The sequence below is a fragment of the Mus musculus genome, chromosome 11 (assembly GCF_000001635.26).
Source record: "Mus musculus strain C57BL/6J chromosome 11, GRCm38.p6 C57BL/6J".
NCBI lineage: Eukaryota > Metazoa > Chordata > Mammalia > Rodentia > Muridae > Mus > Mus musculus.
The window spans coordinates 11,664,901-11,691,500 of record NC_000077.6 but is presented as its reverse complement, the minus strand read 5'-3'; the positions used below and the strand labels follow the sequence as shown (position 1 = coordinate 11,691,500).

General features: G+C 42.9%; 1 protein-coding gene and 1 long non-coding RNA gene across 34 annotated transcripts in view; one reads left to right on the top strand and one right to left on the bottom strand.

Annotated features, from left to right (window-relative positions):
* The window catches only part of Ikzf1 (IKAROS family zinc finger 1), an 87,969-nt gene extending 81,430 nt beyond the window's left edge, over positions 1–6,539 (bottom strand). For 11 of the 33 annotated variants that reach the window (XM_011243700.3, XM_011243701.3, XM_011243707.3 and 8 more), the window contains exon 1: positions 5,751–5,786. Coding sequence is in view for 4 of the 33 variants with exons in the window: in XM_030245952.1 (XP_030101812.1) it covers positions 6,304–6,361 (58 nt within the window). In the remaining 29 variants the exon portion in view is untranslated. Of the gene's footprint in view, positions 1–1,111; positions 1,381–5,032; positions 5,724–5,750; positions 5,838–6,303 lie in introns of those variants that run through there. The other 22 variants (XM_011243705.2, XM_011243709.2, XM_030245953.1 and 19 more) reach the window with 14 other exon arrangements.
* Gm11999 (predicted gene 11999) overlaps positions 5,866–26,600 on the top strand; it is a 43,433-nt gene continuing 22,698 nt past the window's right edge. The window contains exon 1 of the long non-coding RNA NR_166812.1: positions 5,866–6,211. This is a non-coding gene — a long non-coding RNA (predicted gene 11999). The remainder of the gene's footprint in view (positions 6,212–26,600) is intronic.

Genomic DNA, 26,600 nt, shown 5'->3' with positions numbered 1-26,600 from the left:
ACAGTTTATCTGTTTTTATGAAAGGTCTCTATCACTTTAGTTTTCTACTCTACCCAAAACTCAGCACAAACAAGGGAGAAAAGGCCACTTTTTTTTTCCAGGCTAAAAGTGGGGCTCGCACTAGGGGGTCGATGGCTTCCTCTAGTTTCCATTAAGAACACTGGGGCACTTTTTAGAGTGTCTCACATAAGCTTACAAAAGGTCAACTACTCATTTCCATGTCTCTTAAAGATGATAAATTAAACATTTTTCCCCCCATTAGGTCAAAGGAGCCATCTTGTGGAATTTTATTTGCTCCAAATTTACCAGTGAAAATGTGATACAACAGAAAATTATCTAAACGTGCTAAGTTGGTCCTCACGGAATGCCTAGCTCTGGCAAAAGATTATTCCAAAGCACACTTTTTATCTTCTAACTGTTTGAGCATAACAGAAAATGTCATAAAGTGTAAATCAGCGTGGAGTCTCAAAAACACAGTGTGTGTGTGCACGCACGTGTGCACACACACACACATTTCATATATACAAAGAATTTAAAAAACACTCTTCATTAATCGGTTGTTTCAATAATTTAGCCAAAATGCCACATACTGCACAAAGAAAGACTGTGAGAAAGTAAGGAAGACAGCGTACAGCTTGAGAGACAGAGCACGATTTCTCAGCAGACTCTGTACTCCACCCATCATCTTAAACTTTGCTTTTGAAAATGGCGGCAAGTGTCAGATTTGCTACTGAGGTGAACTGCTTAAAAACAACAACAACAAAAACCCCACCAAACCACCACTAACAAAACGGAATCACTGTACATGTGATTGAGAGAAGATGAAGAAAGCTCTTTTGCTCTAATTAGGGTCCACTTTAAGCAATTCGTTAAGCCATGGCCTCGTGCCACAAGCCATCAAGAGGTGGGGCATGGGTCTAACTTGAGAGGAGAGCACACTGACGGAGTCTAATGATGCTTTCCATCAGCCCGAGACAGGGAGCTGGGCAGGGGTGGCAGGGAGGCACTCTGGATGGCGGCTGCTCACCAAAACCCCAACAGGAGATGGAAGGAACACAGCCTAACTCTAGCCAAGCAAGCAGAACAAGAAGCCAAACCATGTGACACTCACCAACAGACTTGTGCCTCCCCAAGGCCAAACGAGAGCTGTCTCTCTCTGCCACACAAATCTAGACTTGCTCTGAGTCCCCTCTGAGTGGCCACTTGGGAAGGACCCTGATCCCTGGATGAGCCGCAGATTCCTCTTCCTCTTCCTCTTCCCCCAAGCTCCCAGTCCGGCCTTCACACACCACTGGGGTTCAGAGAAAGGTAGAACCAGTCTCCAAGTATGCAAAGAAGGAGGGAAGCTAGTTTTCTCTCAGGGAAGCACACACAGGAAGGGAGCCTGTGCTTCCTGTCTTAACCAAAATGAGTTCAGAAATCATTCGGATGTCTGATTTGTCAGACATAGAGTAGGAAGGGGTGTTCTTTTTGTCAACAGGAATTATGACTTCACCCTGGCAGGACATGGTCTTGGGAGACAACCAGCCCTGCTAGGCCTACAAAGAAGACCAACAGCCTCCATGCCTGAGACTTGGCTTTTTCACACCTCCTTTTTTTTTTTTTTTTTTTACTTAAAAAAACAAAATCAAAAATCAAAACATTTATCACCAGCTGATTGGCTGAAGATACCTTGGCATCCATTTATTTATTACAGTCTAACATGAAAATGGGAAATGTCAGTGAAATAATTTGCCAGTTGTCTTTAGACTGTGCCTCAGCTAGCTGTGTCCCTTTGAGACTTTCCCATGAAGAAATAGAAAGATATCCCTCAAAGCAGGGCAGATACCCATTTCTCCCTTTAGAAATATTTTGCAAATCATATTTTTGTTGGCTGATATAGTTCACTTATAACATGTAGTAGTACTGTGTGTAAATATGCTTACAAATGTCTTAAAATAATTATTATAGTATCATCCAGCTGCTAGGGGCTATATCAAACAAACACTACTGAAGAAAGAGCACTGAAATTCTAAGAACAGAAGCATATATTCCAGCAATGGGACAAAGTACTCTGAGGTTTAAAGTCATTTATTAATTAACAGGAATGTGAGGAAGCTGTGGTTTATATGAAGAGCCAGTGTGAACATTTCATCAGCACCACTGCAATCCATCCTAAAACCTAGATTTTTTTTTTGTTTTAAAAAGTACACCCCCGCTAAAGGCAAAAACCAAGCTCTCTGTCAAGATGTGAAATGATTTCTGTTTCTCTCCCTGTATCCCCGGGAGGGATCACTTGTGGTCACATGTCGTGTGTTTTCCTGTGAAATGTAAGAATCACGTAGCAGGCCTAGGACATGAAGTAAGCTCACAAAGCTCCAAGAGAGAAAGCAGCCCTGTTCACAGGTTTCTAGGCAGGGAAGGAGCTACAGCTAAAAACAGGAACCACAGTGTCCCAAGATATTTGTCTGTCTTAAAAACAGGCATCGGCAGCTAATGGTTTCCCAAGAACTCAGAGGCTCTTGGTGTGCCTTTGGAGGCTGAAATCACATCCCATTTTCCTTAGAACAGGGCAAGTACCACTTATTTTATAGACAGACTGTTTTGAAATGTCAAATATTTCAGGGGACATAATGCTCTTCCCGCTAACATTGATGAATCTTGGCTAACTGCAGTGTCAATACATGAGTGTGCAAAATTTGGTAACTACTCAAAACTATATGATATTATAAAACTAACATTATCTATGCCCCAATATGCCATTACAGAGAAGCCATTTTATTTTATATTTTTAAAAAAGTAAAAAGTAAATAAGATGAAGGAAATTAGTCCCCCATCTTAGGTGTATTTAATGCTAAAACCTCTCTCGTTGCTGCTTTCAAACCTCTCTTACAGCACACAATGTGTGTGATCTGTGTATGTGCAAGCAGGCGTGTGCACATATGTACACATGTAATTTATTGCCTATACAAATTAATATAAATAATCTGGATCTATCTATCTATCTACGTATCTATCTATCTATCTATCTATCTATCTATCTATCTATGAGCCTGTCGGATTTCAGAAGTTCTGACATTCTTCTGAACAATGTGCTATTATATTCACTAAATATGAAACACAGAATTCAAATCAAGGAAAAAAACTCCCTCAAACTAAAGAAACATCATTCTTACACCCAGTCTCTAGTGAAGTCAAGAGAATACCAGGGGCCTATGGCTTTGCTGGGTTTTAAATCTTTGGGGCAATAAATTAACTGTGATCTTAATTTTTCGGCAATGGTGATGCTATAAGAACAACCACCATTTGCTTTCGCTTTAGGAGATGGTACACAAACTTCTCAAAAGAGTCAAACATCACAGTCATCCACACTTTTATTAGCAGCCTCTGTCTGCTTGTGAGGCCACCATGGTGGGCTAGCACTGTTGTTATGGCTTCTACACTTGTGGAGAAATTTGGGGTTTGGCCCTTCAGTTAAACCACCAATGAATTAAACAAACAAGTTCTTTGGAATTTCTTAACTCTAGGTTTCAACAGTCACCATGAACAAAACACCGAAAGCCACCAGACTCGAAACATTTTGGCCATCAGCTCTAGTGCATCGTCTGTCCGGGAAAAATATTTTATTCTACGATAAAAAAGGAACAGCCATGTATGCTTGTGGGGAAAGTTGAAATTATTCATGTTTTATCAAAAGAATTGCATCATCAGTGAAGTGCCCCACTGTCATTTACATGGATGTGGCTACATTATGTCCTCAACATGTTCTGTGTACCTTAGGGTGCTGATCCGAGTAAGCAGATGAATCTTTGTCACGGATATCTGTCCCCGTTTAAATTTTGAGTCATATACCAAGGAATCTGATTTGTCACTGAAACAATTTGGACACCTACTAACATATTATGAATAATGTTTTAATTGTTACTTTGAAAATTCCATAAAAAAGAATGAGTTCAATCTCATAGAACAAATATCTTCAAACAAAGAAACTGAAGCAGGCTCTGGGATTTTCTTACTGACTTCACCCCCCTCTCAATTCAGAACCCCAAACGAACCAATTCTTAAAAGCATTTCAATGTCTATGAAAAAATATTTTATATATATATATATATATATATATATATATATATACATACATATATTATACGTTTTCGACATTAAAAAAAAAAATTCTTCTACAGGTAGGTTGGACCAGTAAAGGGCTATTTCCCTAACACCAGTTTGGTTCTGTAAGTTTAAAACAAGGCAGCTCAAAGATGAAATAGGTTGTCTGCAGCAGGGAGAGAAATTACGTGTGGGTTACTTGAGCAAAATAGCACATTAAAATTCAATCTGGGTGGGCTCCTGCCCGAAAGAAAACAGAAAATATTTCTGGCTCAGACCTTTTGAATTGATGCCCCTTTGGGTCACCAGATGCCATATCCTGCACTTCCAAATTAGAAGGAAATCGAAGGCTCATAAGATACCTTGGGAATCACCAGTGATGCTTAGCAATTTTAAAAAGCACATTTCAAATAATGTGCAAGCGTCCTGATGCCTATTTGATAACAGGGTCTCCTTGCGATAGTCTCATGACCTGTGATCAGACAGTGCGATGAGAAAAAGTATGTGTTTCAATACTCAGATCATTTTTGTTTTGCACAAAGCAAACTCAGACAGGATCTTATCAGTAAAGCAAATAGCTCTCGCATCGAAAATAAGGAAAGTCTTTACTCATGAGTTTGAAAACGCTGGCTTCCGTAATCTCGATAGATATGTCGATATAAACCTAAACATAAAAGCAGGACATTCTCTTCGTGGGACCCCGGGCTACTCAGAAGTGCCTCAACTGGCCTGGTCTGCACCTGCAGCCCCAGCCTAAAAAGGCAGAGGCTTTGACCTAAGTCAACGCTCTCACAGTCCTCAGAAAGAAAAAGATAGACGTGAGCGACACGGACACTATGGATTTCGAATGACTTTCCTTTCTTTCCTATTCCTAATTGAAAAAAACAAAAACAAAAATCCACCAGTTATCCCAAGTTTTTCTACTGAAATTTAATTCGAAAACACTCACGTGGATTTGTGCGCCGCGCTTTGGGGGCCAAGAATGATCCTGGGGCGCGAAGAGCAGCCGGGGATCTGGGGGCTCCTGCACCCCGCGGGACCTACCGGGTCTCCGGCAGCCGCGGCCGAGCGTCCCGGGATGGGCTGTACTGCGCCGGGCTGCCCCTGTCCCCGGCCCGGGCGCGGCCGCGCAGGCACTTGTTAGAGTGCCCTGCTAAGTTGGCTGCGGAGCAATTCCCAGCTTTCTTTCACAATGACTTCCTCAAGTTGCTCACTCGCATTGTTCCCCATTTCTCGCCACACTCCCCGCCCCCCGCGGGCTCCGACCCGGCTCCGAGCCCCTGGCAGCCCGGCTGTCCCGCACGACAGCGCCGCCCCGCTGCCGGGGCACCTGGCCCGGGCTCACCGCGCCGCCACCTGCGGCAGCCCGGAGCGCGCGCCCCTCGCCCCGCACCGTGCAAACTTTGGGTTGGCGCTTGCGACTCGCCTCCCGCTCGGCTTGTCCCACAGCCCACCCGGCCTGCGCGCACGGCACGCGGCTTCGGGACCCTGACGGGGACACTGAGCGGGTCAGAGGGAGGCACCCTCCCGTCCCGCGCCCGCCCTCGGGTCCCGCCTTCAGACGGCAACTCCGCGACCCGCCGGGCCGCGCACACAAAGTTTGCAGCCGCACGGGGCTCGGGCCCGGCCGCCGAGGGTAGCCGGGCGGCGGCGGGCACCGGCCGTACCTGCTGGCGCCGCCGGCGGCTGCAGCCCGCTCGCCCGCGCCGGGCCCGCTCGGCGCGCCGCCGCCACCCCCGCGCGCAGCGCGCCCGGGCCCTCCCCTTGGCGCCAAGCTTCCTCATTCCAGCGCAGCATCACGCCGCTGCCCCGCGCGGGATGCGGCGGCCCGCGCTTTGCCCGCGGGCCGGTCCGGCTCAACCGCGCCACTGCGGGACCCGCGCTCGACCCGCAGGGGTGCGGCACGTGCGGGGCCGGCGGGGAGGGGGAGGGGCCTCCCTGCCGCAGCGCCACGCGCGGGACAGCCGGGACAGCCGGGCGGTCGGGACACAGGCTCACTCGCCCAGTCGGGGAACACGGGACACTGTAAGGCACTTTCCCCGGTGTCTAAGAGCAACCGCTGCAAGCGCACAGCCGAGTCCCTGAAACTGGGACCCGTGGGCTCCCACGTTCGGGCTCAGACCCCAAGGTACTGATGCCCACCCTAGGGGGTGGGAAAAGTTGATCCTGTGCGAGTGAGGAGAAGGTGCAGTTCATTTTCCCAGACAACCAATGGAATACCTCTCGCGTCTCTTCCCTCCCACCTGCTCACAGAAGAAGTTAGGATGGCGCCTTCCATCCCGGCCTGTGTGCACACGCCAGCGTGGAAGGGGTCTATGGACAGAGGTGGGAGCAAGGCAATCCTACACCATGCTCCACGGCGCCGCAGACCTCTCCCTGGCGTGTCAGGCACGGAGTGCCTGCGTAGAGACAGGACTGCAGCCTCTGATGGTGCTCACACTCTACAAAGAGCCCATCGTCTTTCTGATTAGCTGGGCCACACCCGAAGGGGGCCAGACAGGCGTTAACCCTGAGCACAGAGGGAGAATCTTTAATTCCATACACACTGCCTGGTGTCCCTGCCTGGGTAGGGTGGGGGTGGCGGTGGCCTTGCCTCACCACTTTTCAAAACCACTTAGAAAGGCACAAAATAAAACTCTGGAGTACCCTTGAGAGGAGTGCAGGCAGCTATAGTGTTTGGGAGGAAGGCTCTGGGCCTCAAAGGGATAGGTTGTGCTGGTGGAAAGGAAGACACAGGCTTCCCAGGTGGCAGGAGGAGTGAGCCACAGGGACAGGCAGAAAATGTGACTCCAGGGCAGCTGAGCGTGGTCGGGGACACAGCTGTCCAGATAGTTGTGGCCTGGCTGCCATAACAGGACCCATGCACCTCGATGACATGCTTGGCCTCTACTATTCTTGAGAGAAGGCCTTTCAACACATAAAGTTTTCTTGGACGGTTTAGGCAACATCTACCAGTTTGTTTTTGGAGATGTGCCACGGTACAGAGATCCTAAGCCAAGTCAACTTATGGGTCAAGCCCAGGGAGGCCAGACTTGTAAACTGCCCTCTGGTCTTACTTCAAGCTCTCCCTTTTCCTTTGTGATCTTTTTTGTGTGTTCCAAACTCTGGCTGTCTTCCTTGTGTCTAGGAGTTGCCTGTAGAGGATTTGCTGAGGCTGTAACCATAAACTGCAAGGTGCAAGGTGATCGAGGCTAGACTGGTGGTAAGGAAGGGATCTTGGACATCTCCAGTTCTTAGATGCTCAAGCACCCTTAGACATCAGACATCCCTTGAAATGCTTGCCTAGTCCTAGGGAATGGAGTCAGACGTGGTCATCCCTGCAAGGTGTGTTCTTCTAAGTCTACAGGTCCAGATACCCTGGGCTTTCTGATATCATCTTAGGCCTTGCATCTTCCAGGCCTGTTTCCTCATCATAACTTGAGGGTAATAATAAATTCTCCCCCAGGGGATCTTTTGAGAGTTAAAAAGGATCTATGTGGAAGATGCTGCTGTAATGCTGGAAGAGCAGACATATCAGTGAATATTACTTGTTATTCAGCCCATTAACCTGTGGTGGGGGCCATACTGCAGAGTTAGGTGTTAGGGTCCACTTCTCTCACTTCCCCACATGCAGGTGGAGCTAAAGTAACTGGTTGTTATTTGGGGGTCTCCGGATGGATACCAAGAGTTCAGAGGTCACTTAAAACATTGATGCCTTTAGAGTTTAAAAAAAATGATAATTTTAATGCCGGTCACTTTGTTTACGAATTAATAACATATATTGCCAATTTCAAAATGTTAAGGGTATTAGTGCTTAATGTGTTCAGGAGTAATCACTGAATTACCAGTTCTTTAGTTTGCAAGGTTTTTGTCAAAAGAATCCACACCACCTGTGGAATTAACCCCAGGCTCCTTGTTCAGAGCTTTGTACTGTAAGGATTCAGCTGGGGACTCTGTTCTGGAAAGGGCTGGAAGACACTCTGAGGGAGAGTGAATTTTACAGAGTAAAAGGGTGTCTGAGATACTGTGATTCAGCTAGCACGTTTTCTGAGGTCATCTAACCTTTGTCAGCTTCAGGCTCATATCTTCGGTGAACCTCCTCCACAGGGGTGTTGATACTTTGGTGAAACTTGATGAAATAGGGTAAGCTCTTTCATTTTAAAAGTTGTGTCCATCTGTCCTTCCTTCCAGACAGGTTGCATATATCCCAGGTTAGCCTCAAATCATTATGTAACAGAAGGTGGCACCGAGTTCCTCACCCTCCTGCCTCCACCTCTCTCTCAGGATCACAGGTGTGCTGCCATGTTCGCTGTGCCACTGTTCAGGCAAGTACAGTTTTCTTCCCTTTTAATGAACCTGCTAAAACACCAGTCTAATGGGTGTTGCTTTCCTCCAGGCATAGGGAAACAACCACATTTTTTTTTTTTAAATAATGGGAAAAGAATTTTTGGTATATAATTTTTCTATAAAGTTAGCTCAAGAGAACTTTGCTAATTTATTCGAGAAGGAACAGGAGCAAGATGCAGGAACTGAGGAGTTGTGTGAAACTGTTGTAACAACACCCAATCCTTTGGTTTCTTTTTCCCAGTTTTCATGACTTCCAGCTTCTGCTTCTTCATCTTTGAACACCAGTGGTGGCTGCTGGGCTGTGTGACGTCTGTCTTGGATCCTGGGTTTGGGTTTCTTCCTTTTATTCACAGACCACAGGCTACCACCTACTGCTGAATGAAGGGACAGTGGACCAAGGGGTCAGGTGAGGGTCCCCTTGGCAGTGACTGGCTGGCAGGCACTAGGAGCCCAGCAGACCAAGGGGTCAGGCGAGGGTCCCCCTGGTAGTGGCTGGCTGGCAGGCACCAGGAGCCTGGCAGAAGCCTCTCTTCTGAGCTCCTTTGGCAACCAGGCAAAGGCCCTATCTTCTGCTTCTGAAATGCAGAGAATCACATCCCAGACTCAAAGTGTGCCACAGCTCACAACCACTTTCCATTTCTTTTCGGAAATCTCTTTACCTTTTTATTTTTGGATATGTAAGAGTTGGTCCTCAGATGTTCAAAATAATCAATTTTTTTAAAAAAAATCAGTATTGTTTGCTTAGATTAAAAATGAAACTTAGAAACAGTGATTTGGGAACAACAGGTTTATATAAAAAGTTTTCTGATGAAAACTTCTGAAAATGTTTGAATGAGTACAGACAGATATTCCTCTGACTTGAGAAAGCCAGACTCCAACCAGGCTTGTGGTAAACTGTTGACTTTATTAGACAAGAAAGATTTGGAATACTATTTTTGAACATATAAATACTCAGGTAGCATGTAACAGGTCAGTTGTTCAGAAATTTCTTTTTTTTTATTATTATTTTAGGTGGTGTTTGGTACTCCAGGTATCATAATAAGGCATAAGGATATGATCTTGTTCCTTACAGGGCTCAGAATCTAGTGCAGCAGCAGAACAATTCGATGATTCCATTTCAGCTCAAAATGTGTCCTGTTAAAATCCTCTTAGAACACAAAGGGTGGACCTCAGCAGTTACTAGATCCTGGGAAGCTTCATGGGTGCCAGGGGGTGGGAAGGGGGTAGTGTTAGAGGACACAGAGCCAAAGGAGGTGCTTTCTTCTCCACAGCTAGGCAGAGCCCCTTAAAAAGCCCCCTCTCAGGCAACAAAACAAACCCAATAAAACCAAACCAAATCAAACCAAAAACAACAAAACCTGCCGCCCAAATTATAGTAGTTATGCTGTCCTCTCTGGGTCTGACTCAGCTCTCTGATGGAGTTCCCAGGCCAGACACCCATCTCAGAAGCAGCAGTGCCATACCATTTTACATAACATTGAGGGCAGAGAGGGACACTCACCTGGGGTTGAGAAAAAGCAGAGATCTTCGCTGAGTGACAGAAGCCTGAGCAAGCTATTTGGGTGATCTATTGGTACTTGGCTTCTCTACACTTTAGTTCAGCTTTGGAAAATGGGAAATATAGCTGGGCAGTTGTGGTGCCCACCTTTAATCCCTGCACCCATGAAGTGGAGACAGGCAGATCTCTGAGTTCAAGGACAGCCTGGTCTATAGAGTGAGTTCCAGGACAGCCAAGGCTACACAGAGGAACCCTGTCTCGAAATACCAAGATGAAATAAAATAAAAATTAAAAAATGGACATATACAAATAGATAAAGAAACATAACTATCATGGTAGCAATAGCAACAATACCTTGCTCAGAAATGTTTTGGGGTCTAGATGAGTTGTTGACACAACCTAACTTTCCAGCAGTGGCTTCTAAGCATGTGCAAGTGCTTAATATTTTTTTAGAATGTAGTTTTTTTCTTCCCCCCCCTTTTAAAAAATATTTTTATTATTATGTATTTTCCTCAATTACATTTAGAATGCTATCCCAAAAGTCCCCCATACCCTCCCCCCACTTCCCTACTCACTCATTCCCATTTTTTGGCCCTGGTATTCCCCTGTACTGGGGCATATAAAGTTTGCGTGTCCAATGGGCCTCTCTTTCCAGTGATGGCCGACTAGGCCATCTTTTGATACATATGCAGCAAGAGTCAAGAGCTCCCAGGTACTGGTTAGTTCATAATGTTGTTGCACCTACAGGATTGCAGATCTCTTTAGCTCCTTGGATGTGTTCTCTAGCTCCTCCATTGGGGGCCCTGTGATCCATCCAATAGCTGACTGTGAGCATCCATTTATGTGTTTGCTCGGCACCGGCATAGCCTCACAAGAGACAGGGTCCTTTCAGCCAACGCTTGCTAGTGTGTGCAATGGTGTCATCGTTTGGAGGCTAATTATGGGATGGATCCCTGGATATGGCAGTCTCTAGATGGTCCATTCTTTTGTCTCAGCTCCAAACTTTGTCTTTGTAACTCCTTCCATGGGTGATTGTTTCCAATTCTAAGAAGGGACAAAGTGTCCACACTTTGGTCTTCGTTAGTCTTCAGTTTCATGTGTTTTGCAAATTGTATCTTATATCTCGGGTATACTAAGTTTCTGAGCTAATATCCACTTATCAGTGAGTACATATCATTTAGAATGTAGTTTTTAAGGTGTTGGAAGGCAAATCTTGTCAACGTTTTCAACCACAAGCCTGTCTTTTCTTTCTCTTTCCATTCACCTTTCAATCCAAGACACCCCTTCCTGTGGTCCCTTCCCATTTGCCCCTCCCTGTCCAAAGCCTTTCCAGCTGCCTCTTCCTCTGTGGTCCTCATACTTGGAGGATCCTCTGAAGATTTTTAAGATGTCAGCCCACCAGACAGAAGGTAAAGAAAGTAGACGGTCTGGAAGATGCTCCCAGGTTCTCCATTGGGGCTAACCTAGACTAAGCTGTAAGCCTAGCATTTCTTTTTTCTTTTCCTGAGGAGAGCTGGGGAAAAAAAGTCTGTCCTGGGGGCCAAGTGTGACTTATCTCAAGGGTAGCAAGAGAATACTTATTTCTTTAGGTATTTTAAAGCTCCTTCCCCCAAAACCTTACACAAGCTTTTCAGATTATTTCAGTGAGTGAAATATTTCAGGGCCCTGTCTGCCTGGTTTTTCTTCTATGCCATTGGCCTTCTTCCCAAAACATTTGCACTACGCAGATGAGGCCTTGCCCAGGTTCCTCTTAGTGGTCAGTGACTTGAAGGCCGCTCCAGTGTCAGAGCTCAATATATTCTATGTACTGTTAATACTAATATTTGCATCTATGCTTTGGACCTCTTTCTAAAGTCTAGCTTGGTATATTTTTTTACTGTCCCTTAACATCTTCCCCTGGAGTCTAACATGTATCTCATCACATGTTTTCTCTTTCAGAGATGGATCCCTTCCTACTCTTCTCTAAGTCTTGCCTTCCTCATCTCAGTGAATAGCACCCAGACATGGCTTAGTCATTTCTCAATTATTCTTCCTTCTCTGGTATCCAGTAGGTCGAAGACTCCAGTTGGCTGAGCCCACAGCGGGAGACTTGAAGCCCTATTTCCTACCCTCCCTGTGGTTACTCTGATTATCTCTATCCTGCTCCTCACAGAGGGCAGAGATGCCCCGGAAGACATTGTGCCAGGTTGGATTGCTCCTTTACAGAAGTCTATGCCAGCTTTCCCAAGTCAAAGCCCAGTTCTAGGAGACCCAGGACACTTCCCCTCTTCTTGGCCTCTCTCCCCTGACCTCTTCTGTTTAGCTGTTTTCTACTTTGTCTCCACTTTCTGCCACTTGGCCCAGGTTAGTCCTCCTCAGATATTCCACACTGGTTACGGCGAGCACTTACAGTTCAGTCTTCTAGAATGTTATCGTGGATATCTGCCTGCCCCGTTTCCTGCCTCTTGTCTTCCTTAGTTGCCACTGTCACACAGAGAATGTCACTAGTTCTCTCTGACAGCACAGCACACCTGCTCCTTCCCTTTTCTCTGTTCTTTTTATAGCACGTAGTATTTCCCAATACTAATTAACATTTGCTTTGTAATTTTATTACATTAAAGAAACCGCATTTCTTTAATGTACACACACACACACACACACACACACACAGAGAGAGAGAGAGAGAGAGAGAGAGAGAGAGAGAGAGAGAGAGAGACTGTGTGTTGTGTCCTTAATGCCTTAATCATTGAACAGACACTGAGCAAGTTTGCATTTAATGGTGCTGTGTTTTAAAGGATTTACAAGACTCTCCTAATTCAGGAAACACGTTTTGTTTGCACACCATGACAGACTGGGCATGGTAATTTTGCAGTGTGTATTTGTGCATGATTGCTGTGTTCTCCTAACCTTGCAGCTAGAAGGGGCCCCTTCTCTTTCCACCCTCCTGTCCTCTCTGGTCTCCAAGTTCAGGTTGGTTGGAATAGTTCTTCCTGACTAATTTAATTCTCCCAGAGGGAAAGGTTTCAGCAAAGAATATGCCAAATTTCTTTCCATTTTGGGACTACAGAAAAGTCAGTTTTATTCATTGTATTCCTACTTGTGCAGTATCCTGTTCATTTTCTACCTGTTTTTAAGAGAGGAGACAAAAGGATGATTTTTAAGTATAACCTTTGGTATCATAATGACATTTTAAATCTATGTTCTGGTCGTATTAGGGAAGTATCATAAAAGGATTGATAAGTTTTTATTTCTGTTAGAATGACTATGGATTATACAGCATACAGTAAGGCCAAGAGTAAAGTTCTCTTTGTTTGAGTTTGATGATTTAAAAGTTTTTTTTTGTTGTTGTTGTTGTTTTTGTTTTTTTTTTTTACAACTATCGTGTATCCTATGGCTACACACAGCCCAATGGTAATGTGCTCCATTAATACGTACTCATACTATTCCTATTACTTGCAGATATGTTGTTCTAATGAAGAAAAATAACTCATTTTCTATGATATGCTTCTCAGATAGTAGCAACTTTATTTCCACTTCAGAGCTCAAATTCACAATTTTCTTGAGCTTACACACTGTTTTGCAATTAAGCGGAAGGGTTGACTTCTCATTTGAACATCCCTTATTTTCTATGATTATATCTTATAAACATTTTCTGCCAGGCACAGGGTATCAAGTTGTAACAAATGACCCTGAAGTCCAGGAGAAAGAATAGTTCTAATTTAGAGGGGAAAGCAAAGGCTACTATTGAAAAGAGATTTTACAGAATGAAGATCCCGTATTTTGCCACAATTTGAAGGAGGCATGTAAATATTCAAGAGAGTTGACTACAGCTGGGGATATTTTTCTGTGGCCATGCAAAGACGGCAAGCCAAGTGAACAACTCTGGGGTTGAACTGGGAATCTGGTTCCCTCGGTGAAGCTGAGAAGCAAGGATGTAGTTATGGTTGTGTGATGCTCAGAACTTACGTACTGCTTTACCTATCTTTCTATTAGACTGCAGGCAGCTAAGCAAAAGGCAGCTCCAACTTTCCAGCAGTGCTCCAGCCTTTGGAGAGCCCATTGCTCACCTCAGAGGGCAGCTTTTTTGGCCCCTTAGATTCCAATGCCATTAAGCCCATAAGACACAGGGCTGCACCTAATGATTGATGCCATCTGAGTGGACTACTTGATGCAGCAGTTCTCACAGCAAATCCAAATGTAGCGGTCGATAATCACACACTTAGCTGCCGCCCTCTAGCACTGCAGTATACTTCATAATCGCCATGGAAACGCTCTGGACCATCTTTCCTGCTACATATTTCTTCTCCAGCCCTGGAGCTCCTGTTGATGTCAGTGAAAGCTCCCGGCGCCTAAGGTAGAATCCAGCAGCCTACATAGCACTCAGAGATTGATACTTGCAGGGCTTTTGAGCTAATCAGCAAAAAGTTCTCCTGAGTCTCCTCCCCAGGAAGTTGGACTGCATCACTAGTCTTACTTTGTGGATGAGGAAACTGAGGTTCAGCAGCCTCCCAAGCGATGACAGGCTTTTGTTTTTTAAATGGAGGGATACACTTACTTCCCTATGACCCCAAATTAATGCTTGACAGGTGATTGTCTAACAGGTAAGAGGAAGCATTTTGCTTACCCATTAAAAACTGCATTGGATAGGGAGACACGGGCCAGTGGGCAACGCTACCACTCCACTATCACAATATGTATATGCGCGTATGTGTGGTGTGTATATACACGTTTTTGTTAAGTTAAACTGACTGATGTACAAAGGCAGATGAGACAGAGTTCTTGCTCAGCTTCTCGTTATCAATGTCCACAGAGAAGAGCTCAATGGTCACTGCCCATGTGCTTGCCTAATTGGCCTCTGTATAATCATAGTAGGAGGCAACGGTTCTCATTGAAGGATACACTGCATGCCTCGATTCTTTGCTTCTTGTGAGATAGGAGTGTGCTAGAATCCTTTCCTAGGTATAATAAATTTAGGAGCCTCCCACAGTGGAACTGACAGCAAAGGCAAAGACTGTCAACCCGCCCCCCTCCCCCCGTGATGGGAAACTTCTCAAGGTTTTCCCAGCAGTGCATTAGGCAGCACTGTAAGAACCCACTGTTGTGCGCGTTTTGAGACTTCATGCCTTCCATTAACCAATTCTCAGACAGAAGACCAGTGTCTTCATTTCCCATGTTGTTGAAGTACTTTACATAGACTTTAACCCAGTTGCTAAATTGCTTGAATTTGTTAAATGTACAAAAGGGTCTACTCCCCGTTGATGGAGGGAAAGTAGATGTTTGATTAAGTAGATAGCTAGATATGCTTTCCCCCCACCATCTGGATGTGTTAAGGGGGTATGTTTGAAACTTAGCACTCAGTTCATGCCTTTCAGAAGGGGAGGGAAGAGGGTATTTAACAAGGTTAATAATGACAGAAAGAGGAATTGACACCACAAAAGAAAAAGAATCATTCTAGCATTTCATGACAGTTCAAAGACAGATGTCGTTGGCTAAGTGAGAATCTCGTAGACATGGGGGTAATATACACCTTATATGCATATGGATTAGTGAAAGCAGACTGTCAAGTCGGGGAGCGTAAGATTGTCAAATATGAGACATAGCTGCACAAAATCTGGAAAACTACTTACTATTTATTTCTTCACTTAAAGACCCAATCCTGTTGTCTTTTTGCAGACAAAAGATCAAGTTCTTACGAGCTGAGGCACGTCAAGGGTGGGATGTGACCGATACTTTGTTTGAGGACCTTCTGAGGACATCAGGGTCAGAGGTCTATTCTCCTCTAAAACCTATTGTTCACCTGAGCCTTATGTTCACATTTGACTTTGTTTCAGCAGATGTCCGCTTTCAACAGGGCCATACCTTGTTGATGATCCTGGTATAGAAGGGTAGTGTATGTGACCTCATGTTGAACAAGTTATAACTGAAGTCTTTGGATATTAGTTTAACAATTGTAGTCAATACCTCTGACCTGATTTTAGGTTTTTCTATGAGACAAGATGCCTTCAAGAGGCAATACTGGCCTGCCATGCTTGGGCAAAAGGTTTGGTGCTATAGCATACTACTAACCAGAGATGTTCTGGCTTGGTTTGGTACATGGAAGAGTCAGGAGAGCTGCTTATGGTAGTGATTTTCTTTTCAACCTAGATCAAATCATTCAGTTCACCCCTGCAAGCTATGATGTCTCTATGAGGGGTATTGTCTATTAATTCTTTCAACTGATAATCCATGTGTTAGTTTTGATCTAGGCATTCCATTTTCCTGAAGATGGTATGGAATTGGAAACAGCATCTATGAAAAGCTTGTTAGTATTTGCCATGTTATCTCTTAGCACATCCTCTGCCCCCACCAGCCACTGTTTTTTTTTTTTTTTTTTTTTTTTTTTTTTTTTTTTTTTATGTTATGGCACTCCAGAAGGCTCTAAGATCTGAGAGGTAGCTATGCCAAATCAGTCAAAATATGCTGTGCTCTAAAAAATACATAGTTATAATCACTAAGTATGTCATTTATGAACTGATCATGAAAGAAAGTGTTATGGCTTAAATGTGAAATGCCTTCCCACTCTGGGCTCATATTTTGGATGCTTATTTTCTCAGATAATGTTGCTATTCTGGGTTGGTATGCCATCTTTAAGAAGTAGGATATAGATGGTGTGTGTAGTCACTAGGGATGAGCCTTTAAAGGTTATAGCTGGGCCCTTGGTTCCAGTCTCTACCTACTCCATGTTTCCTGGCTTTTATGATGTCAACAGACTCTTTTACATGGTCTAGCCATGTGAAATAACTGTTCCACTCTGCCTTCTTTGCTATGATAGGTGAAAACCCTCTGAAGTCATGAGCGAAAAGAAATCATTTCCTCTGTAGTTCTTTCTTTCTTTTTCTTTTTTTTTTTTACATTTTATTAGATATTTTCTTAATTTACATTTCAAATACTATCCCAAAAGTCCCCTATACCCTTCCCCTACCCTGCTCTCCAACCCACCCACTCCCGCTGCCTAGCCCTGGCATTCCCCTGTACTGGGGGGCATATGATCTTCGCAAGACCAGGGCTTCTCCTCCCATTGATGGCCAACTAGTCCATCCTCTCTACGTATGCAACTAGATACATAATTCTGGGGGGGGTACTGGTTAGTTCATATTGTTGATCTTCCTATAGGGTTGCAGACCCCTTTAGCTCCTTGGGCACTTTTTCTAGCTTCTTCATTAGGGGCCCTGTGTTCCATCCTATAGATGACTGTGAGCATCCATTTCTGTATTTGCCAGGCACTGGCATAGCCTCACAAGAGATAGTTATATCAGGGTCCTTTCAGCAAAATCTTGCTGGCATGTGCAATACTGTCTGGGTTTAGTGATTGTATATGGAATGGATCCCTGGGTGGGGCAATCTCTGGATGGTCCTTTCTTCCGTCTCTGCTCCGAACTTTGTCTCTGTAACTCCTTCCATGGGTATTTTGTTCCCCATTCTTAGAAGGAATGAAGTATCCACTCTTTGGTCTTCCTTCTTTTTGGGTTTCATGTGTTTTGCAAATTGTATCTTGGGTAGTCTAAGTTTCTGGGCTAATATCCGCTTTATCAGTGAGTGCATATCATGTGTGTTCTTTTGTGATTGGGTTTCCTCAGTCAGGATGATATCCTCCAGATCCATCCATTTGCCTAAGAATTTCATAAATCCATTGTTTGGGTATCCATTCCTCTGTTGAGGGACATCTGGGTTCTTTCCAGCTTCCGGCTATTATAAATAGGGCTGCTATGAACATAGTGGAGCATGTGTTCTTATTACCAGTTGAAACATCTTCTGGATATATGCCCAGGAGAGGTATTGCAGGATCCTCTGGTAGTACTATGCCCAATTTTTTGAGGAACCGCCAGACTGATTTCCAGAGTGGTTGTACAAGCTTGCAATCCCACCAACAATGAAGGAGTGTTCCTCTTTCTCCACATCCTCGCCAGCATCTGCTGTCACCTGAATTTTTGATCTTAGCCATTCTGACTGGTGTGAGGTGGAATCTCAGGGTTGTTTGATTTTTATTTCCCTGATGATTAAGGGTGTTGAACATTTTTTCAGGTGCTTCTCAGTCATATGGTAGATAGTATGGTCATGGTATTGCAACAATACAGCGTATGTTTAGTACTGTGTGAGTGATCCTTGGGAAGACAGAGTCTCCTAACCTGAAGCATTTGTAAAACACATGAAGACCTACCTGACCTCTGTCTGTCCAGAGCCATCACAGATAAATTGGACATGCCTGTTCGAGGCATAATTTTCTTGGGAAAGTCCTCCTGAGTGAAAGAATACAGACAATTGGTGAAGGCAGCGTTCTGGGAAAGCTGCTTGCTGCATAGCAAAGGGAGATTTAATGAGGATGAGCTAATACTGCACTCAAATAAGTGTATTGATCTGGGGGAAATCCTGAGGTTGGCTGTGAGTTGGGTTGTTGTGGTAAGTGGGAAATGCTTTGGGGAAAACCCATAACTTCCCCAAATGCCTATGTAAATGCCCGCAGCATGGAAAATTAGCAGGAAGAGCTTGTGATTTCAGATGCACTGCCATTTACATTGGAAACACAGAGCTCCCAGGAAAGCAGGGAAGGTTAGAATCATGACTGCCTTCAGGCTCAAAAACCTTTCATCACTTAATGCTCGACTTTGTGGAAAACAAATAAATGAAGAAATAAAAACTTTGTGATAATGGATCTTGATTGTGAATATTGTGGAAATGTGTCTCAGAATATATGAAAAGTAAACAAAGAAGTCTCAGATAAAGTTGTCTAGGGCAAAGACTTAGCAAGGGATTTGGAAGGGACAGATGGTATATAAAGGGCTTCAGAGGAGTAGGTGGTAGTTTTTTGGTATTAAAGGTGAATAGGTTGGAAAAGGGTGTGAATGTAGTTGTCACAGCATCCTTATAGTTATGGATATATAACTATATAAGATACATATGTATATATTTATATATGATGGATTGTACATAAAATAAGCTTTGTTTACAACAGTAGTAAAGAAGACTTCACAGATAAAACCAAGTTACTAAAATCTTTGTAATTTTTGATGATAGGATATTTTTCTATGTGTGGTTTCATTCTATAATTATCTCTCCTTTTATGCATCAATTAGAAGCTTTCTGCAATAAGAAGAAAATATTATTTAAACATAAATATTTTTGAGACTATATTTGCAATAAATATGAAAGAATACTACAGTTCCTAATATACAAAATCTCTTAAATTAATGAAAAAGATAGCAAAAATTGAAGAAATAACAAAATTTAAAAGGAAATTTAATACAGAACCTAATACAAAGAAAATAAAGATGAAAAATTATGAGCTAAGATTGTCACATATTAAAGAATATCACTGGAGGTAGAGATTGGAGTTTGGTAATAGCATTTGCTGTCAGCCTTACCCACCAGTAGAAGTCAGCATACAAAGTTAGAGATAAGTGATTGGGCAATATTGTTCCTTAGAATAAAGTTCCCAGAAAAAAATGGAAAAATCCCTAAATGTTCAGTATAGATAGGATAGTGTTTGTTATATATGTAAAAGTGAATATTATGAGTATTTCAAAAATAAATGATGTATGTTCTTTAATTGAGTGAAAATACAAGATGTAAGAGAGTTTTAGGGATTTGGCAATAATTCATACCTCTATCTAAAGTCTAAATAACAAAGGTTTCTTGTGGGTAAGAAGCTCCTGAGTGATTTATACTCTCCTGATATTTTTTTTACATTCCTTGACAGTACTATGTTATCATTTATCAGTAATTCCATCCAAGCTCTTTGGAGAAAAAGAATTAAACAAGAAATTCACAAGGTCAATTGACTCTAGAGATTATGGAGCAACTTATAGGCCCAAGAAAGTTAATGGAGAATTCTCAGTCCAACGGAAAAGACCCCCCAAAACAGGAGTACCGAAGTCTAATGGCAGGAAAAGACAGATGTCCCAAATCAGGCAGAGAGAGAAAATCTGCCCTTCTTTCTCCTCTTTTTTCCTTGAGACCGTCCCATCACATTGGTGAGACAGTTTGAGTCTAAACTCAAGAACTAATCTATTCCACAATGCCCCTCACCCCATGTACATACCCAGAAAAGGCAGCTTATAAGGAGTTCTTCAACTCAGTCATATAGACACCTGAAATTAATGTCCTAGTAAAAATGCTCTCAGTAAAGTTATGCAAGTGAAAAATGTACTTGAGATAAATTAATTCATTTTCTTCATACAAATAAAAATTCAACAACTCAAATTAGGTCAAGATTATGTGGGAACCATTGTATGATAATTGATTCATGTATTGAAGGAAAATAAAATACACATCATGCAATGATTGTAGAAAATGTATTGAAACTAAAGAGATAAATTAATTCAAGGGTAAAAGATGCACATATTTTGATAAAGAAATGGAAAGACTAGGTTTCTTGGAAAATGGTGACTGCAGCCTGACACAGACAATACTTAGAAGGACACATCCACATACCTGCCACAGCATCTATAATAAACTCACCCTACAATATCTCCTACCAGCAAGCTTTAGCTAACACCTACCAAGGGCAGAGTCAATGGAGAAATAGAGGAAAAGGTGACTGTACACTTTCAATCCATATGTCAAATAATATGTTCTAAATCCCTGGCCTGAGGCCTGGGCCAGAAGCTAAGGTGTTCAACATTGTCAGTCATTAGGGGATTACAAATGAAAATGCAGAAATAACACCACACCCTGCACTGATGGACCAGTTGTTCTTACTGCTGTGATAAAGTATATAACAAGAAGCTAGTAAAGGATGGAGGGTTTATTTTGACTTCCAGTTTAAGAAGGGACAAAGCTTTTCTTTATATATTTTCAGCCAGGACCCAGACCACTGAAATTAGCATATATTGGATGTTACCAGAGTAGAGAAAGAGACAAATTATTGTAAGTTGTTGGGAATCTATTGATACACAGATGACCAATGTTCACTTATCTGACTTTTCATCTCAAGAACTCTAAATCCCCTAGCTGGAAAATTATACCTCCAAGGATAGGTGTGAACCACTGCTGCATACTTTAAGCACTCTTTCAAAGAGTAGTCTTCTAATTTGAGCATGTATCTTGACACCTGTAAGGCTTGTTGAAGCAAATTGCTAGTTCCTATCATTTCTGCAGCACCAGTTCTCCTAGGCCGATGATCAGAAAACTGTGCGCTTAACAACTTCTCCATGCTGATGATACGATGCCACTTTCAGGGATCTAGTCTTTAGGAACTACTCTGAAACCATCAGTGGGAAACCCCAACCAGAGCATTTGTGAAGAGGAGTTTGTGGGTTTGCTATGGACACTTCCTCCCCACCTAAAATGTTGCAGGGGTGTAGAATCTTCTTTTCTTGATCATACACAACTAATGTAACTGATAACCTCAGGAAAATGAGCTCCTTAGATAGAGATCTGAGAACAACAACTACTTCCAATAATAACCACAGCAACAGCAAAATGGGCTGCAAATACCATCTTAAAAACTGAATACTAATAAAAAACATTGCAAACAAACCAATAGCACACCTCCTTCCTAACAGGGCCAGAGCATCTGCACTGAGGCCCCAAAGAGAGAGAAAAGAGTGCAGAAACTACCATGATACTTGGAACATTTGGTCTTGAGAGAAGCCAGACAACAGCTTCCTGTTCTTGCTTTGTTTGGTCTAGAAGTTGCACATATTCATGGACAGTGCCAGATGCACACCAATACTTCTGACTGGGAACACTGTGTTTGCTGCTAAGGACCCTCTTTCCTCCCCTCTCTTCCTTCCCTCCCTCTCTTCCCTTCATCATTTTCCTTTCAACATTCATTCCTAAATATTTCTCACTTCCTATCATTTATTCATACATGTAATGCCAATTGTTGTTTTATATTATATGCCAGGCCCTGGACCAGGCTCTATGTATATGAAATGCTAAGCTATAATACCTTCACTCAGGAACGCCAATGTTTAGTGATTAAGACAGATAAGGCATGAATTGATGCCATTCAGGTGATAATATTACGTAACGATTATACTGAAAGTCTCAAGGAAGTGAGAATTTTTTAAAATTTTTATTTATGTTTAAAATATTGAAATCTGGACATCATGATAACTTGACATCTTGCCTGTCACCTGTAGCCCCAGCATTAATGCCCTTCTGCTTTTATTCTCATAAAGCTGAAACAGAGTGAATGCTTTCAAGGCCTTGAGATTTCCTTCCTACAAGTGGCAGACTGTGGTTGGCTATCCTGGCTGACTTGTATGTGTAGCAACACATACTGGCCATGGGTTTACTAGCAGCAAACTCGTGAAGGGGACTGTGGACCCACTAGTGATCTAACACACAGTTGCAACTGTGTGAGATCAATGGATTCACTTGTGATCTAAGCCATGATCCAGGAATACAGTTGTTTGCTCACTGAGAGGATGTAAGTTACATTGACCACACCATTGGATTACTCAGAACTTTCCTTCCCACTGAATCATAATCCTAGCAGAAGTAAAGAATGTGGTGTCTAGTCTCTCCTCTTCCTCCTCCTGAGCAGGGACAGGGATGGAGATGAAAGGGAAACTGAGCTGTCTGGCCCACTGGCCCTGGTTTGAAAGTCTGAAAAGGCACTGAGTACTTCCTGAGCTTCAGCACCAAGGATGCCTCTCCTTCCCTATTAGAAAACAAAAGTTTGGTTGATGTGAGGCTGCTTAAGTGGGGTTTTCAAAGTAGAAAATTGAATTGAGTCATTCTTTCTACAAGTGACCTGTATTGACTTCCTTTGGCCCATCATGGAGATTTTCAGAAATAAAGTGAGCATAAAGGTAAGGGGACCTTTGGTTGCTCTTCTTCGCTGCCCCAGATTGTGTACCTCATAGTTACATAGAAGGGAAGGGGTGGGTTTCTGCACCACAATCCGGCCAGCCCTGTGGACTTATTGCCCACTTCCAGGATCTATTTGTACCATACCTTTGATGATTGGGCCTTTGACAAGTGCCCTCGTCCCCATAATCTCCAGGGTCCTGGAGATTCCAGGGAGCTCCTCTGAGTGGCTATTGGGGACTGAGTGACTCAGAGAGAAAGGCTGAAACCAAGCAGGAAGTTGGAAAAAGTGAAATGTACATCACATTTCCCTGTCCTCCACTTGTCTCTATTTCCCTGGCCAGGATTCATCCTGAGAGACTATTTTTACCCTCTTCCTGACCCAGCGAAACCTTGAGGTTCTGCAAATCTTACCAGCGTTAGATTCCATTTGTGTTTTCTCTAGAATCTCTTATTTCTGGGAAAGGGAGCCCATCACAAAGAGCTGCATTTAGCCTGTACTTATTTGCTGTGTTCACATGGAGGGACCCTTGCATATGTAGAGCCTCAAGCAGCTTCACAAGGGGAGAAACCTGTGACAATGTTGAAACAAACAGGGAAATGTACAACATTTCTCCCAAGGGCTGTGGGGGCACAGCATCTACCCTTTCTTTGTGTTCTGAGGCCCTAACTTTGGGGACTTTGCAGCTGAGTGAGAAGTGGGCTGTGTACTGTGCGTTCTCACCGCAGTTCTAGAAGTGGCTTTGAAACTGCAGTAGGCCCTCCTCCAGTCTATAACTGCTGCTGTCATCTGGGGAGGAGGTTGCCCACTTCAGACTCCCAAAGTGTTGAAGAGTGGAAATCACAAGATGGGCTTATAGCTGTGGGAAGCGCAACTGTCATGTTTTTGTTAGTCTGAGTTTCGAACCTATCTCAATCACTATATAGTTAATGGAGGAATTTGAGTGGAAGGGAAAAATAATTTTTGAGCAGGGGACTAGTTCCCCTGTATGCCCCTTTCTCCTCCTCTCTCTCAGAGCATGCTGCTTTGTCTGAACTGAGAGTAAGACCTGGGGTCTATTTCTGGTTCTGCCAACTGACTCCTGGGTGACCTCAGTCACTTCCTCTCATAGAGTGTTCAGAGTTCCTCTCTCTGAAAAGAACTTTAAAATATTCTTCCAACCAGAAATCTAGTCTGAGAACCTAGCATATAAAATTGACAACAGGTCATTGATTGCCATATGCAGAGCCTCCATAAAACTGATTTAGTCAGGGTCAATAACACTCAAGCAGAATATTCTCTCTTCCTTTTCTTCTGGCAAAGATGTGGCCAAGTGCAGCGGGCTGCTCTGCATGCTTTGTCTGACCTCACCAAAGTCTGTGGGTGAGCAGCTGGTTCCACCCAAAGCTGGCGACGAAAGACCCTGGAAAGTAGGGCTGGATTAGGTCTAAAAATTGGCTTCCAGAAAATGTCAACTAGAGAAAAGCCTCAGGGTGTTTATTAGATTTATGCCTTAATTGCACATGGGTAAGCTAGTGAAACAATAGGAATGAGGTGTGTCTCTCTGTGTGTGTGTGTGTGTGTGTGTGTGTGTGTGTGCATACATGTGTATAGATCTCTGAATTCAGAAGCAAAGAAAACACTGAATTGTGAGGAGCGGGTGTGGCAGCAGTCCCAAGAAGGTCGCCCGGGACTGCAGCTAAGCCTTATGACTTGCACCTGACTTCCTCATACACCTGAAAATAAGCCACGACCATCGTAAGAGCTGCGCAGGTGCACCAGGATACTGGCGAATCCATTTTGGTGGAGACATGCCCCTGCTGCCCTGATTGGCTGAAGCTGCGTGCCTGGTGAGGTGACGTGGCCTGCTGTGAGTGGATGGGGACTGAGAGTATAAAAGAGTGAGAGGCCCGGGGTTCGAGGGAGAAAGATGAGGAAAAAGATGAAGAGAGAGAGATGAAGACTGAAGTTTGCTGAATAAACTGTTGTTAGAAGGACTGGTGGTCGTGTTGTTCTTGCTGGTCGAGAGTGGATGCGACACTAAATCAAAAAGGAGGCAAGAAAAGAGTGAAGGAAAAAAGAGAGAGAAATCCAAAGCACAATAGAAAACATGAGATCAGGTTCTGGAGATACATCAGAGGCTATCATGACCTGAGATTAATTTCAATAGATTAATCTCTCTGACGGAGATTGAACTTGATGTCTAACATGAACAATTCCCAAGAAATCAAGAAAAGAGTTGAAAAACATATGATGGCTAAATAAAGACTAAAATGCGTCCAGGTGGGCAGAGGCGGTTACAACCTTACTAACAAAGAAGGAGACTAAGGTGAAGGAGATTATGAGAAACCAATGTTGCCAAAACTGTCAGAAAATACAGTAGATCCAAATATTTAAATTAAGAAAAAATAACTTCACAATGGAGAAACAAAAACACATACAGGCCCAGAAAGAAGACTAAATCAGCCTACCAGTGTCTTCCGCAACAGAAAGATACACTATGTTCATGGATAGACCGCAGGGCTGCTCTAAAGGTGCCAGTTTAAAAACTGAGTGTAGCTTAATCCCAAACAAAGCTTCACTTTTTTTTTTTTTAACAAAGCTTGACAAGATGATTTTTATTGTTTTGTGAAATGGCTCTAAGTGTTAAGAATAGCTAAGCAAAGATCAGTGGCACAGGAAAGAAGGTGCCCAAAGCCAACATATATATATATGTGAAAATTTAGTTCACAACTGAGCTAGAATTGGAACTGAGAAAAAAAAAAAAGGAAAAAAAATCCCTTTGTTATAACTGGAAACTACTTCATTATCCACATAAGGAAAACAATGTAAATCAATCCTATCTTCAATCATGTCCTCCACGATCAAGTCACTAAAGGTAACATTTTGAACTGCTAAACTTTTGTTTTAGAAGAAACTATGCTCTGCAAGTAAGATTATTTAAATTAGTAATAAAGCAAATAGCAAAATAAGCAGAAGGCTTGAAGAGATACTTGTAAGAGAAGAATATGACCTTTAAACATATGATAAGATCCCCAATCTCAATGACTAGGGAAATGCAAAATTAAAAACCACATTATCCTATCCTAAGAATGGTAGAAATTAGAATATTCAAGACTATTCACAGGAATCCTCTTTGTAATAACAGAAGCTTTAAGAAGCCAGGAGGCCCATGGGGAAGTGAGTATTTTATAAAGTGTGATGTGTGCTTACAAAGGGATGCCACAGAGCCTGTGAAGGGGCTAATGGTGTGCAGCATGGTAGTGTAGGTGAGTGCACCAGTTAACGCTTCAATGGAAGACGCAAATTACAGAAGAATATAAAAAATGTTATTCTTTCTCGTGGGATCAAAAGACATAAAAACTCTTCAAAATCTATTATTGATCAGATCCTGGAAAATGGAAAACAGCTTTTCTAAGAAACCATAGGGCAGCGACCTCAGATTCAGGACGGTGATTAATCTGAGCAGGGATGGAAAGGATGAAGTTAGGGACAATGACTGTTTTCCTAATGCTGTGAGTTGAAAGATTGGATGTTACATTCTGTGAATTGTTTATATTATAGTATTTATTCAATATCTGAGAAAATATAATATCATTGACAGGTTTTCAATTTCAAACATTTGTAGCTTGAAACATATCATTTAAGCAAAAAACTTCCTAATATGTATATATCATATTTTTAACCTAATAATTTTCCTGTTGACATAAGATTAAGTTATTGTTTCCTAATATGGAAGATGCTCAAGTTAAATAATTTTAAGGTTCATCTTAATTAATTTCTTTTTAAAGAAAGGAAGTGTCCTGACTTATGAAAAACAAGCTCAGCCTGCTTTGCTGTGGCTCCATGGAAGGCTTCGATGCTACGTTCATCAGTTGGTCAAAGACTGGCCCAGGAAGTAGGTAACTAACCACATGTGTGCAATAGAGAGAGGAGCCT